Source organism: Lycium ferocissimum, chromosome 9, assembly GCF_029784015.1.
Source record: "Lycium ferocissimum isolate CSIRO_LF1 chromosome 9, AGI_CSIRO_Lferr_CH_V1, whole genome shotgun sequence".
NCBI lineage: Eukaryota > Viridiplantae > Streptophyta > Magnoliopsida > Solanales > Solanaceae > Lycium > Lycium ferocissimum.
The window spans coordinates 49624703-49635897 of NC_081350.1; the positions used below are offsets into that span (position 1 = coordinate 49624703).

At 32.6% G+C, this 11195-nt stretch overlaps 1 protein-coding gene across 2 annotated transcripts; it reads right to left on the minus strand.

Annotated features, from left to right (window-relative positions):
• Positions 1-911: 911 nt before the first annotated feature.
• On the minus strand, positions 912-9506 carry LOC132031184 (WAT1-related protein At5g64700-like). 2 transcript variants are annotated; one of them, XM_059421061.1, is made up of 9 exons: positions 9376-9506; positions 7731-7793; positions 6328-6581; positions 6152-6214; positions 2976-3092; positions 2629-2854; positions 2377-2535; positions 1824-1975; positions 912-1585 (listed from the first exon to the last, which is right to left on the minus strand). In XM_059421061.1, exons 3-9 carry the CDS (start codon positions 6528-6530, stop codon positions 1327-1329), a joined length of 1179 nt encoding a protein of 392 aa, XP_059277044.1. In that variant the 5' UTR covers positions 6531-6581; positions 7731-7793; positions 9376-9506; the 3' UTR covers positions 912-1326. The 2 variants fall into 2 exon arrangements, with proteins under 2 accessions (XP_059277044.1, XP_059277043.1); XM_059421060.1 differs by lacking the exons at positions 7731-7793; positions 9376-9506 and having other exon boundaries at positions 6328-6977.
• Between the last annotated feature and the right edge of the window lie 1689 nt (positions 9507-11195).

The following is an 11195-nucleotide window of genomic DNA, read 5'->3' on the forward strand; positions in this document are numbered from 1 at the left end:
TTTAATTACATGAATCCGGGGGTGGGGGGGGGGGTGATAATTGGGAAGGAAATTACAACGTGAGGATTCAACCCCCCACCAATAAGATAAAAGTTTAGGTAGCCAACCAACTGAGCTACTGGATCTCCATTTTGTTTAACTGTTTGAGTATTTAAGGTGAGAGTTAACTAAAAAAAACAAATCGCAGCATTAGGATGTAGGCGCACCGACAAATAAATATCTCTGAACTCGTTTTATGGGTCCAATCCAAGACAACTAGATATTAGCGGTACCAAACTTGAAATATCTATAAGTAAATAAAAAAGATGCCTAGTTTGTCATAATTCATACCGTGTCGCTGAATCATCTTAGTAAGGTTTACATAAGATCAATGTTAGATAAGATTGACATAACTAGAAGAAGGATCATCAAGGAAATCCATTTGGCATCAGCTAAACTCCCTTTTGACTTTGGTTTCCCCCATTTTTTTAAGCAGATCAGAAGCCAAATTGTCTCTTCTTGTCGCCTAAAGTGGCATAAAAAATCATGTCTCTAATTAATTTGTCAAAAGTAGTTTAATGAATACGTCAAGCAACAACAATCTCCCACTTTAAAAAGTCCTTTCTATGAAATAGATTTAACAAAATATTAATAGAGATAGAGACTGATTGTTCACTGTCCTTATGAATTCTTCTATTATTGACCATAAAGGAATTCCACTTTGTTGAGTATTACTTATAAAAACTTTCTCTATATTTTGGTTAGCCCTCTCAAATGACAATAAGACCTCAACAATTACTCACTATGCTAGACCACTTATTAGGTGGAAAATAGTTAAGAAATTTCGCTTTTCTCGGAGTCAAATCATAGTAAAGAATGTCAACTTGAACCACGAAGTCAGTAGTATGTGATTACATTATATAGTATGATCATTTAACTAATTAATCAATCAGTGTCTTAATAATGTCGTCATTTGACAAAGTTAAGTTTCATTAGAACAAAATTAAGTAAAAGAATTTTGACGGGGTACATAGTAGGACGCAAGTCCGAATCAAGTCGACTCTCTAGATTTAATAGCTTTTAATTTCTTCTTTAATTTAGGGCTACTATATATATAAACACCTGAGAGTTAAGAGGCTCTTCAACTATCAAAGGGACAGAGTCAACTAAGTCGTTTGTGTCTTCGACAAAACTGGTCCTATTTTTAGAAGAAATTGCAGCATCACCATCAGCAAATGTTTAATTGTTTTTTTAGTGCTATCTGTTCTATTCTGTTAATATTAAGTTTTTCTTGCTGCACATATTGTTACCTTCTGGCCTTGCAACCTAGGAAACAAAATTCGACCATCATAGACACTCCTTTTCTTCTTGTGTTTGAATTGGTGGAATAGCAACTTCTATTGCTTTTGATTGAAATCTAGCACTTTCGTGTGCTAAAATTGGCAATTCCATGTTACTCGTAGGGCTAGGATGGACCGTTACTTCATTTTCAGGTGGTGGTGCTTCAGTATCCCCTGCATTTGACGATCCAATTTGTGTGAGCTCCTTGCTTTTTGCCCGCAGGAACGAGTACAATCCCACTATGATCAGAAACATGCCAAGCAAGCTGCAACAATAAGGTTAAATTTATTTTTGGTACAACAGAGAATACTTAAAAGTACTAAAATCTTTAAGCTACACTGCTTAAATCTGCCTAAAGCAATAAAGTTAATGAAAGTAGCCAACTAAAAGCCAACTAAACATAACAAGATAGCTAGTACTAGTATAAGTTTGAGTCTGTCATCGTAAATTTTGACTAGCAAAGTACTACTTCAATTAACTTGGAAGAAAAATCGTATTTTTACCTTCCGATACTGGTCTCTTGACCAAGGAAGACAGCTTCTGCTATAGCTACAAAAATCAAAGAAAGAGGATTGAACATAGAGGGGTAAGTTGGTCCTCTTCTTTCAACTGCCCATGATATGAGGCAGAATGTTGCTGCCGTTGCCAATGCTCCCTGCATTTATGTTCAAGCACTATTAGTATAAGTTTCTCTCCCAGTTAAAGGAAATCCAAAGGCAGATTCAGGATTAAAACTTTATGAGTTCGAGTTCGGAATTCTACCACAATCAAGTTGATTCATTAGGTTTCAAAATCCATTATTTATACTTATTTAGCATATTTTTAACACATACAGTTTCTGAGAAAGTTACTATTGTTCAGATGAACCCGAAACTTACACACTAAATCCACCCCGTTTCAAACGGGTACTAATATTATCTCCTTAGATCAATCACCGCAACTGCTTTGATGTTGTTAATTCAATTCCAAGCTGACTCACTAACTGATTCAAATTTTGCCAAACAATATGCCTACGGGAAGTATGTTAGGCCAGGGCAAATAATTAAGTACTCTTACCGAGTAAAAGATAGTAATTAGCTGCAAATTGAGCCCCAGCTTCCAAGAGGCCTTCCTTCTATCTATGCATACTCCAACAATCGCACTTTGGATAGTTGCAATCATGCATATAATAAATGTTGCAGAATATTTGTACGGGAACACTTTGGACACCTTGGCCTGTCACACAATTAAGAAGGGTATAATATCATAAATTACTCGATCTTATACCTCGATTTTGAACTACATAACCTTGGTTAATTACAGGTTTACCTGTATAAGGAACCAACAACCGTAGGACATACAGCTACACATCAAAAATATAGTCCCACGAAGCATATTTGCATGATCCTTGGAACTATTTTGATGCTTGTCGTGATGACTGACATGGAAAACTTTCCCTTTATAAAGAGTAATCGTCAATGCTCCAGCCAAGCATAACATTGCACCTAAAAGTTTAACTTTACCAGCCTTCGTCTTCAATCTTAGCTTTTCCACACTACAACATTTGTATACAACCCGCAATGGAAACAATTAAAGACACGAGTGACCTCGATCAATATGAATTTCATGTCCAAATCTGAATGTTATAGATGAGGAAACTTCAATTAGTTTCATACCGTAACACAGTTGAGAGGATAAAGGTCACTATTGGAATTAGATTGAGGAAGTTAGTTGCATATGTCGCAGTTGTGTCTTTGAGGCCATAATAGAAAAGTCCCATAGCCATGATGATCCTGTTACATGTAACAAAACTTTTAAAAAGCTATGCAAAATGCCAGTACCAAATTAAATAACCACACAAACACTTGCAGATTGTGAGTTGTAAAATACATAATTAAGTATCACATGTAGTGTTTCAGTAATATATGGCAGTAATGAAATACAGAGGAGGAATACTGACCAATCAAGAAAATAATTTTGGAGTCTGTTAGAAAATGTTATTGGGTCCGGTCCATTCAAAAGGGCTGGCTAATTAGTTCCTTGGCCCATTAATTAATCCTCCACCTAACACTCTATGACTAAGCCTGCACCATTATGGAGATTGAAAAGTACGCTCTGTCCATCATAACAAAAACGAGTAAGGTTTTGACTAGCAGATTTTTAGGCTGCGGACAAAGGGTGTTTGTCCGTATCATAAGTATTCCCAGGACCGATAACTCAAGTCATGGTTGCTATCGACCGCTAATGCAAAGATAAACCCGTAACTCTTCTAACTAGTTTATTTAATGATCTACGTCAGAGTCATATTTATAACTTGGTTACATTTTTATGCACCAAAAAGATCTTGTGGATAACAATAGCTTGCAAACTTTCAGGGGTTGGTACCTTTGTTAGTTGTTATAGTATTTGAAGTGATGAATCTCACCACGATTCCCTATTAGAATTTGATACAAATAATGCCATGTGACATGCTTATTTAATTTCTGACATACAAGTTCGCATAAAAATTTCATCTCCCCTTCTGTAAGTGTAAAAATACTGCAGATAATGTTGAAGCCGAGTAAAAAGTTAATAAGGAGGTCATTTAATACCAATTTCAGTTCCCCTTACTCTTTTTTTCTTTCTTTTTGGAGGACTAATGCCAATCATGTTAAAGAAGGGAAGCAAATAGTAATTACTACTTCCACCATTCCATTTATGTGATATATATTTTTTTTTATTCTGTCTAAAAAAGGTTATACTTCCTCATATAGAAGAAATATTTATATACTCCTACTTGTCTAAGACATCTTTCTTTCTTCTTCAAAAAAAAAAAAAAAAAGAACTCCATGCTCACTCAAATACCATCACATAAATTGAGACAGAGGGAGTACCACTTATATACGGTAACTTAAATGAACTTCCAGAGGCAATAAGAAGGCTTTGCTAGTCCAATTTCATACTTGAAAAGATGCTTACCCGAATCCCAACCTAATTGCAAAGAGGGTGATTAATACCAAAAAATCCTTAAGGTTACTGGCCACAAATCATTGCCGTAAATAGTGGCAACCAAATATATCTATTAGTATGTTTTTCAAATGCTGCGTGAGGTAGTTTCTTACCAAATATGGAAGATCTAAACTTAGGATAATATACATGAGGAGATGCTCGTTACATCACCATAGCTTTTCATTGAAATTAAGTAGGACATGAATTGGGTGTTATTTGAAAGAAAACAAAAATACCATATGAAGCTAAATTAAAAAAAGATTTGGAAGACGAAGTTGTGCTTAGATTCTATGCGCTTCATTTGAAAATGTAGAAGTTTTGTGAGGGAAAAAGTTGTTTTACTTGAAAAACTGGTTAGTTGAAAACCTGACTTTGAAGTTGGAGTGAAAATTGACTACAATGTAATAACCAAACAGTTATTTGAGAGAAAAAAAAAAAAAAAAAAAAAAAAGAAGAAGAAGAAGAAGAAGAAAAGAATCCAAAAAAAAAAAAAATAATTTTTTTTTGTCCAAACGGGCCCTTAACATGGAGCATCGATCATTACAATTATTTTGATTGATTATTGTTATAAACTCATACACGTGGTCGGATTCCAAATTAAATGCTGTTTATTGCTTAGTAGCATAAACATTCTGATTGATTAGTGACATAAAATCACCAAATCGTACACATAAAGACAAGTCTGTATGAGGAGCTAGCTAGTAGGACACGCTTGTTATGTATTACCAGCATGATGCACTAGTAAGTGCTAATCCATGGCCCAGAGAATATAGTACAAGCCTAAACGATCCTCATTTCAGCGAACACAACTAATAAAGGACATCATTGCATTGACAGATTCCAACATATGGATTTTGAGTATACATTGGTAAGTCAAAATTAGTAGTCCATATGGTAATCGACAAAGTAAAGAGTGAAAGTGAAAGTCTCCTAATATGAATGTCAATTGCTAAACAGTAAAAGAAATGATGTAAACTAGAAAAAAACGTATAGGTGGTCCACTTCATGACATTGATACATATTTAATTCCAAATATTAACCCAAAAAATCTTGTTGAGTTTATATGAATTAAACATGAACGTGCCTAGAATTAATCACATATATATAACTTAATGCATGGTCCATAAATACATCGGGTGCAAATAGACAAATCATCATAACACATATACCTCCAATTTATTTGACACTCTTTTTTTTAATCATTTTTTTATATTTAATACTAATTTGACGTTGAACTTATTGTATTTACTGATAGAGGTCTACATGTGGATGCTAGACGTGCAAGTAATGGTGGTCCGGCAAGACTGCCAAAACTCTTGCCATAAGAATGGCTGTTGAACTTGCCGTTAGGAATGATAGGAATTGAAGAACGAGAAGATTTTGTCATCTGCAAAGAATTTACAATTTTAGAAGTCTAAACAAACTAGCATATGACTTAGCTAAATTTTCTATTACTTTGTTGAAAGAAGTATTTTGAGAGCACTTTTTCCCAAGTTGGACTGTATGTAATTGTATCTACTTTTGCTGGATAAAAAAAACACCGCAAAAGAATGGGCTTATGTATAGTTGAGGATTATGAGCATTGTTGAAAATGATGCGCAATTCCAGTTTCATAGAACTGTTGAAGCACTAGTATTATCACTTTGTGGTTATCTCAATTCTCACTCTATCACAATATAAAGTATTACCAAAAAAGAAAAAGAAGACATTTGTCATGAATTATGAAAGGTGGCAAAGTGAACGGCGTATGTGTCGTCATGAAATGGCTCAAGTTCCCGTACGGGGTTGTTAAAACCTTTTTAGTTCTTAGAATCAATAAAAATACCATACTCTATTGTCCTACTAACAAACAAACAAGACTTACCCGGTTAACGCGATCATGAACAACCAGAAAAATATCGACCATGTTACTTTCTTCAAGCTCTCTCTATCAGACCAGATACATTAAAAAAAACAAAGCATTAACTATAGTGAGCATCATTAATATTGAAAGAAAAAAAGAAGAAGAAGAAGAAGGAAGATAAAGATAAAGATAAGTACCTTTCCCAAATTAAAGCAAAAGGAGCTATGCAGAGAGTTGCAACAACATGACGGTAACTCATGAGTGCGAAAACAAAGGTCCCATGACTTAATATCACTTTTGAAAGAAGTTGTAATCCAGTTGCTATCACTTGAACTGTTAACATTCCTATCAATACATTTGATCTCTTCATCTTTTTCTTTATCTCCTCCATGATCTTCATATCCTTCTCTAACTAATTTCTCTCTCAATTATTTTTTCTTGTAGACAAAATCTGCGTGTATATATATACAGAGAAAGAAAGTTTTCACAATCTTTGGTGTGTTCTCTTTTCTTTCTCCCCATGTTTTTAAGGGAAGAGTTAATGATAACGAAGTGAAGAAACTATAAGACAGTAAAGGAGAGTGATCTCCTGGTTCCCAGCAACCACTTGAGTTAATGCCGAGTTTGCTTCTTTGTGTGAGAATCCATCCTACATACGATTTTCAACTTGAATACACACGTGTATAAACGAAAACTGTTAGGGAAATCTCGGGATATGGCTCCTATATTACATGCACTTTATTCGTGTCCACGTGCGGTGCAAGGCAAAATTATCCAATTTTACTCCATCTCGAATTACTTGTCATGATTTTTAATATCTTAGAAGATAATTGTTATTTTGATTAAAGTACCCCTAATTAAAATAATACCTAATAGTTAATATAACTTTTTGACTACATAAAAATTTACTGGTCTAAATTCGAATAAATTAGGAAAAAAAATTAATTCCTTCTTCAATTGGCACTTATTTTCAACCAAAATGAAAAAGCTAAGTTGATACGTATTTTGAACAGGTAGGATTAATAGTTATCTTAAATTATATTTTTTTTCTTTCTATTCTACCCTAGTAATTGTTCTTGAATACTACAAACACATTGATTATATAGAGATGACATATAAATAGAGTAAATATTTAATAAAGAGAGATTATATTTTAAAACATAAAAATGTGTAAAATTCAGAAATCTTTTCTAATTAATTTTTTGTTAAGGGAACTTAAAAGGGAAACACCACAATTAGTTTCAGAAGGAGGCGGGGCGGGGGGGGGGGGGGGGGGGGGTTGCAGTATTATAATACGTTTGCCATTTAAATTAATATTAATAATATTCACTCGTCCATTTTAACTGTTGCTTTATACCTTCAACATTAAAAAAGTTGATCAATTTTTTTTTTTTAAAAAAAATCTAATAAACAAGAATAACTTAGTAAACTATACTTTATATTTATTGATTTTCTTAACAAGTATGAAAAAAGCTAATCGACAATTAAAATGGGACGGAGAGAATAATATGTAATAATAACACTTAACACTTCCATAAAAGAGTTAACACTTCCATAAAAGAGTCATTAGCTGTACCACAAAAAATAAGAGAGTCCTTACCGTTCTCTACTTTTACCTGCACTGTATCCTGTTTGTGCTCTCAACCAGTTCTTTTGTACGTATCTTCAAATCCAGATAGACAGCAATTAAAGATGTGAAACAGAATTCTGGTACAAGTTATACTCACCAATGAAACAATTCTAAACACTTAAGCAAAACTATTGTCTCAACTGTTTAGGGTCAATAAATTTTATGTAATCACGACGTAAAATCAGTCGTTTATAAACCATTTAACATGTTTGACCAAACTATTAAAATTCGCAAAAATTGTATTTCTTGAAAAAGTATTTTCTTTTTTGCACTGATTAATTTGAAAAATATTTTTATTAAGTACTAGTTTGGCGATAAAAGTTATTCAGTTTTTTCGGGAACTTTTTTCCCTTTATTTGAAAATCAGTGTTGGTCATGAAAATTCCACACTTAACATTAAGTTGTATTTCAAATTTGGAAAAAACAGCTTCTCAAAAAAATTATTTTGTTCGACTTCTGAAAAACTATTTCTACTACTATCTAAAAGCACTATATTTTTTTCCTAAAAATTTGGCCAAACACTCAGATTTATAAATATACACTTTTTAAAAAAATTAAACACTTTTAGCTTCGCTAAAATTTGACCAAACAGGCTGTTAATATTTGCAATAAACATAAATTATATACATGGTAAAAACAGTGCTAATATTTGCAATAAACATAAATTATATACATGGTAAAAATAGTGCTAATTAATCAACTTTTACAGGTTGGAATTTACAATAAATTATTTATGTTATAAAGTGAAAGTTGTCGATGTTTATAAGTCCTTTGTTTAATCAAGTGACGCTTGTCAGTCAACAATAAACTGTGTACTCGCATATTACAAATCGGAGACGTAAGCTTCATCGGCAGAACTTGGTTTGGTTTCTATTTTTAGTCAAGTTGTTGATCACATCATTTGCACCGAAAATATCACTTTCATTTGCTTTCTGAATGATTTGAACAGTTTGATCGGCTCATAAAATTGGTTTAGTTTAATCACAATTTGGCTGAAGTAAAAGTGAAAGTTAGGGTGTATTCGCTACGGGAGGAAAATGTTCTCCAATTATTCATGTTTCGTTGGTTAATTTTTGAAAATTATTTTTTGTAGGAAACAATTGAGGAAATGATGTTCCTAAATCTAGAAATAAAGAAAAACAAGTTCGTAAGTGACATTTGAGACATTTCACATTAATTGTCTCCTCCGCACCCTCTAACATAACCAGCCTTGCTCTCATAATATTTACCAAGATTATTTATAAATACTTTTGAGACAATATTTTGTGTTTACTTAAAAAACACAGCAAAAAAAAAAAAAGGTTTAAAAATCATTTATTTTCAAATTACCATTATGACTCGTAAGAATAACAACTTCAACTTATAAAGAAATCCTAATTACAGAAACTACAAAGAAAAAAAAACTTCTCAAGTAACATTTTAGATTAAAATAATTAAAAGCCACAAATGAACAACTAATTCTTCCGAGAAAATCATATGATATGGAAAATATAAAATGAGGAAAGCAAGATTATAACTTTAAGGAGTTATATGCTACTAATAAAGCACTTACCCAATATAAAAAAATAACAAAAGGCAATATGCAGGAGAAAACAGAAATAGAAAAAACATTTACCTTCAATAGCAATTTGATCAACCCAAAGTTTCAATCGCACACACTAGGTGATCTTCCTTAGCATCGTGAACAAGAATATTGATGGCAAAAATTCAAGTACTTTGGCCGACGCAATGAAATTGCCTATTAGCTTAATTCTTTCTGTTATAGACATGCATTAGTAATAAATTACTCCATATCTACTTATAAACACCATAAAGAGCCTCAATTTATGCTCTAATAAATGATAGGTTATCTACTAATTCGTCTAACTGGACCAGCTCTTATTAAGTTTTGCCCTAATGTCAAAGCCATGTGTAGATATCCTTCTTTTTAAAATTTCTTTTTATAGCGACAGTGTTCGACCCAGCTTGCGTGTATTGTGATTTGGTTTAAGTTTTTAATTATTGTTTGTTTTGGTTTTGTTCCAATATTTGAAAAATCGACTTATAAATTGATTTGGGTTTCTTTTAAAGAAAAATTGAACCATACGCACCCCAAACTATTATTGTTTTATTAATTAGGTATCTGCTACCTCCACTACCATATTTGTAACATGTAACGACTCGAAAAATTGAACTAAATCACCTAATATCTTTTAATCTATCTCAATTCCAACCTTTATCTTGAAGGTCGTTAATGCCTATTCATTGATCAGGACTCAGGAGGCTATAAACTTAGTTTTTTTTTTATTTTATTTTTTAAATATCTTTTTGTATGTGTGTTCTAGCACGTGTTTTGTGTGTTCTAGCGAATGTTCATAACGAAAGTTCTTTATTGTTTGTGTTAGGCCTTTGGTTCATCAGGTAGCTAATATATAAGAAGAAGAACTCGCCAATTTGCGGTGATTATAAAATAGAATTTGTTTTTAAATGAATAATAATGAAAGATTGTTATGTGTGATTAATAATATTGACATATAAGAATTTTTTGTCATTCATGTAAGCAATTTCATTTTTCATATCATCAGGTCTTGGCATAAAATACCTTTCCGATTAATAGAACATTTCGTTACTGACACTTGAAAAAACAGCTTTCAAGGTCTCGTTACTTTAGTGAGTCACCTGAGCCCTGATAACTTTTCTACCACATGGAGCTAGGCCAATGAGCTATTACATGCACTTTCTTCAAAATGGTTGCTTTCAAGCTCACCTCCTGATGTTATCGCTCTATCACTTCCTTTTTTTTTTCTTTTTAATAATTAAATTATTAATGTTTAGGGACCTTAGGATACGATCTGGGTTGTTTCCTGCTCAACTTTGGATTTTAGCATCCAAAAACTCTAGCTTTACAAATGACTCGGGCCTGTACTTGAAGTTTCTCTAGAGCTGATAAGGCAAAATGAGGCCACCCTAACCCATTAAGTGTTGTACTTTGGGTCTTTTTCCTTTTTGGTTTATCATTCACATCATATTGAAGGGTTTGTTATGTAGAAATTACTTACTTTTAAGATATTTTGTCTTTGAATAATTTAATTTTTGTATTGCTATTATAACTATCTTACTCTATTTATATCCGATACAACGTTCGAACATTATTTAATATGGACTACAAAATGTTGCATACATTTACACATGAATTATTTTTCTTACACCACCACAAAAAAAAATAAAAAAAAATGCATTACTCGGAAAGAGAAATACGGATGGACATCTTTGATCGTGTATTCCGTTAAGATAACCGACAAAACCTATCAGAAAACCAATAAAGCTTTTTCTTTAGTTTTCTTTTAAATATCATTCCGTCGGTTGTTTTTGCGCAAAAATTATTTTAAAATTCTCTGTAAGAAAACAAACAGATGTTCGTTGGTTAATTTCTCACTATCGTGAATAATTTGTGTC

Coding starts and splice junctions, on each gene's coding strand:
- LOC132031184 (XM_059421061.1), bottom strand. CDS start 6,530: ATGAAGATCATGGAGGAGATAAAGAAAAAGATGAAGAGATCAAATGTA. Junction 2,855..2,975: donor ATCCTCTCAACTGTGTTACG/GTATGAAACTAA, acceptor CAAATGTTGTAG/TGTGGAAAAGCTAAGATTGA. Junction 1,586..1,823: donor CAAGAGACCAGTATCGGAAG/GTAAAAATACGA, acceptor TTATTGTTGCAG/CTTGCTTGGCATGTTTCTGA.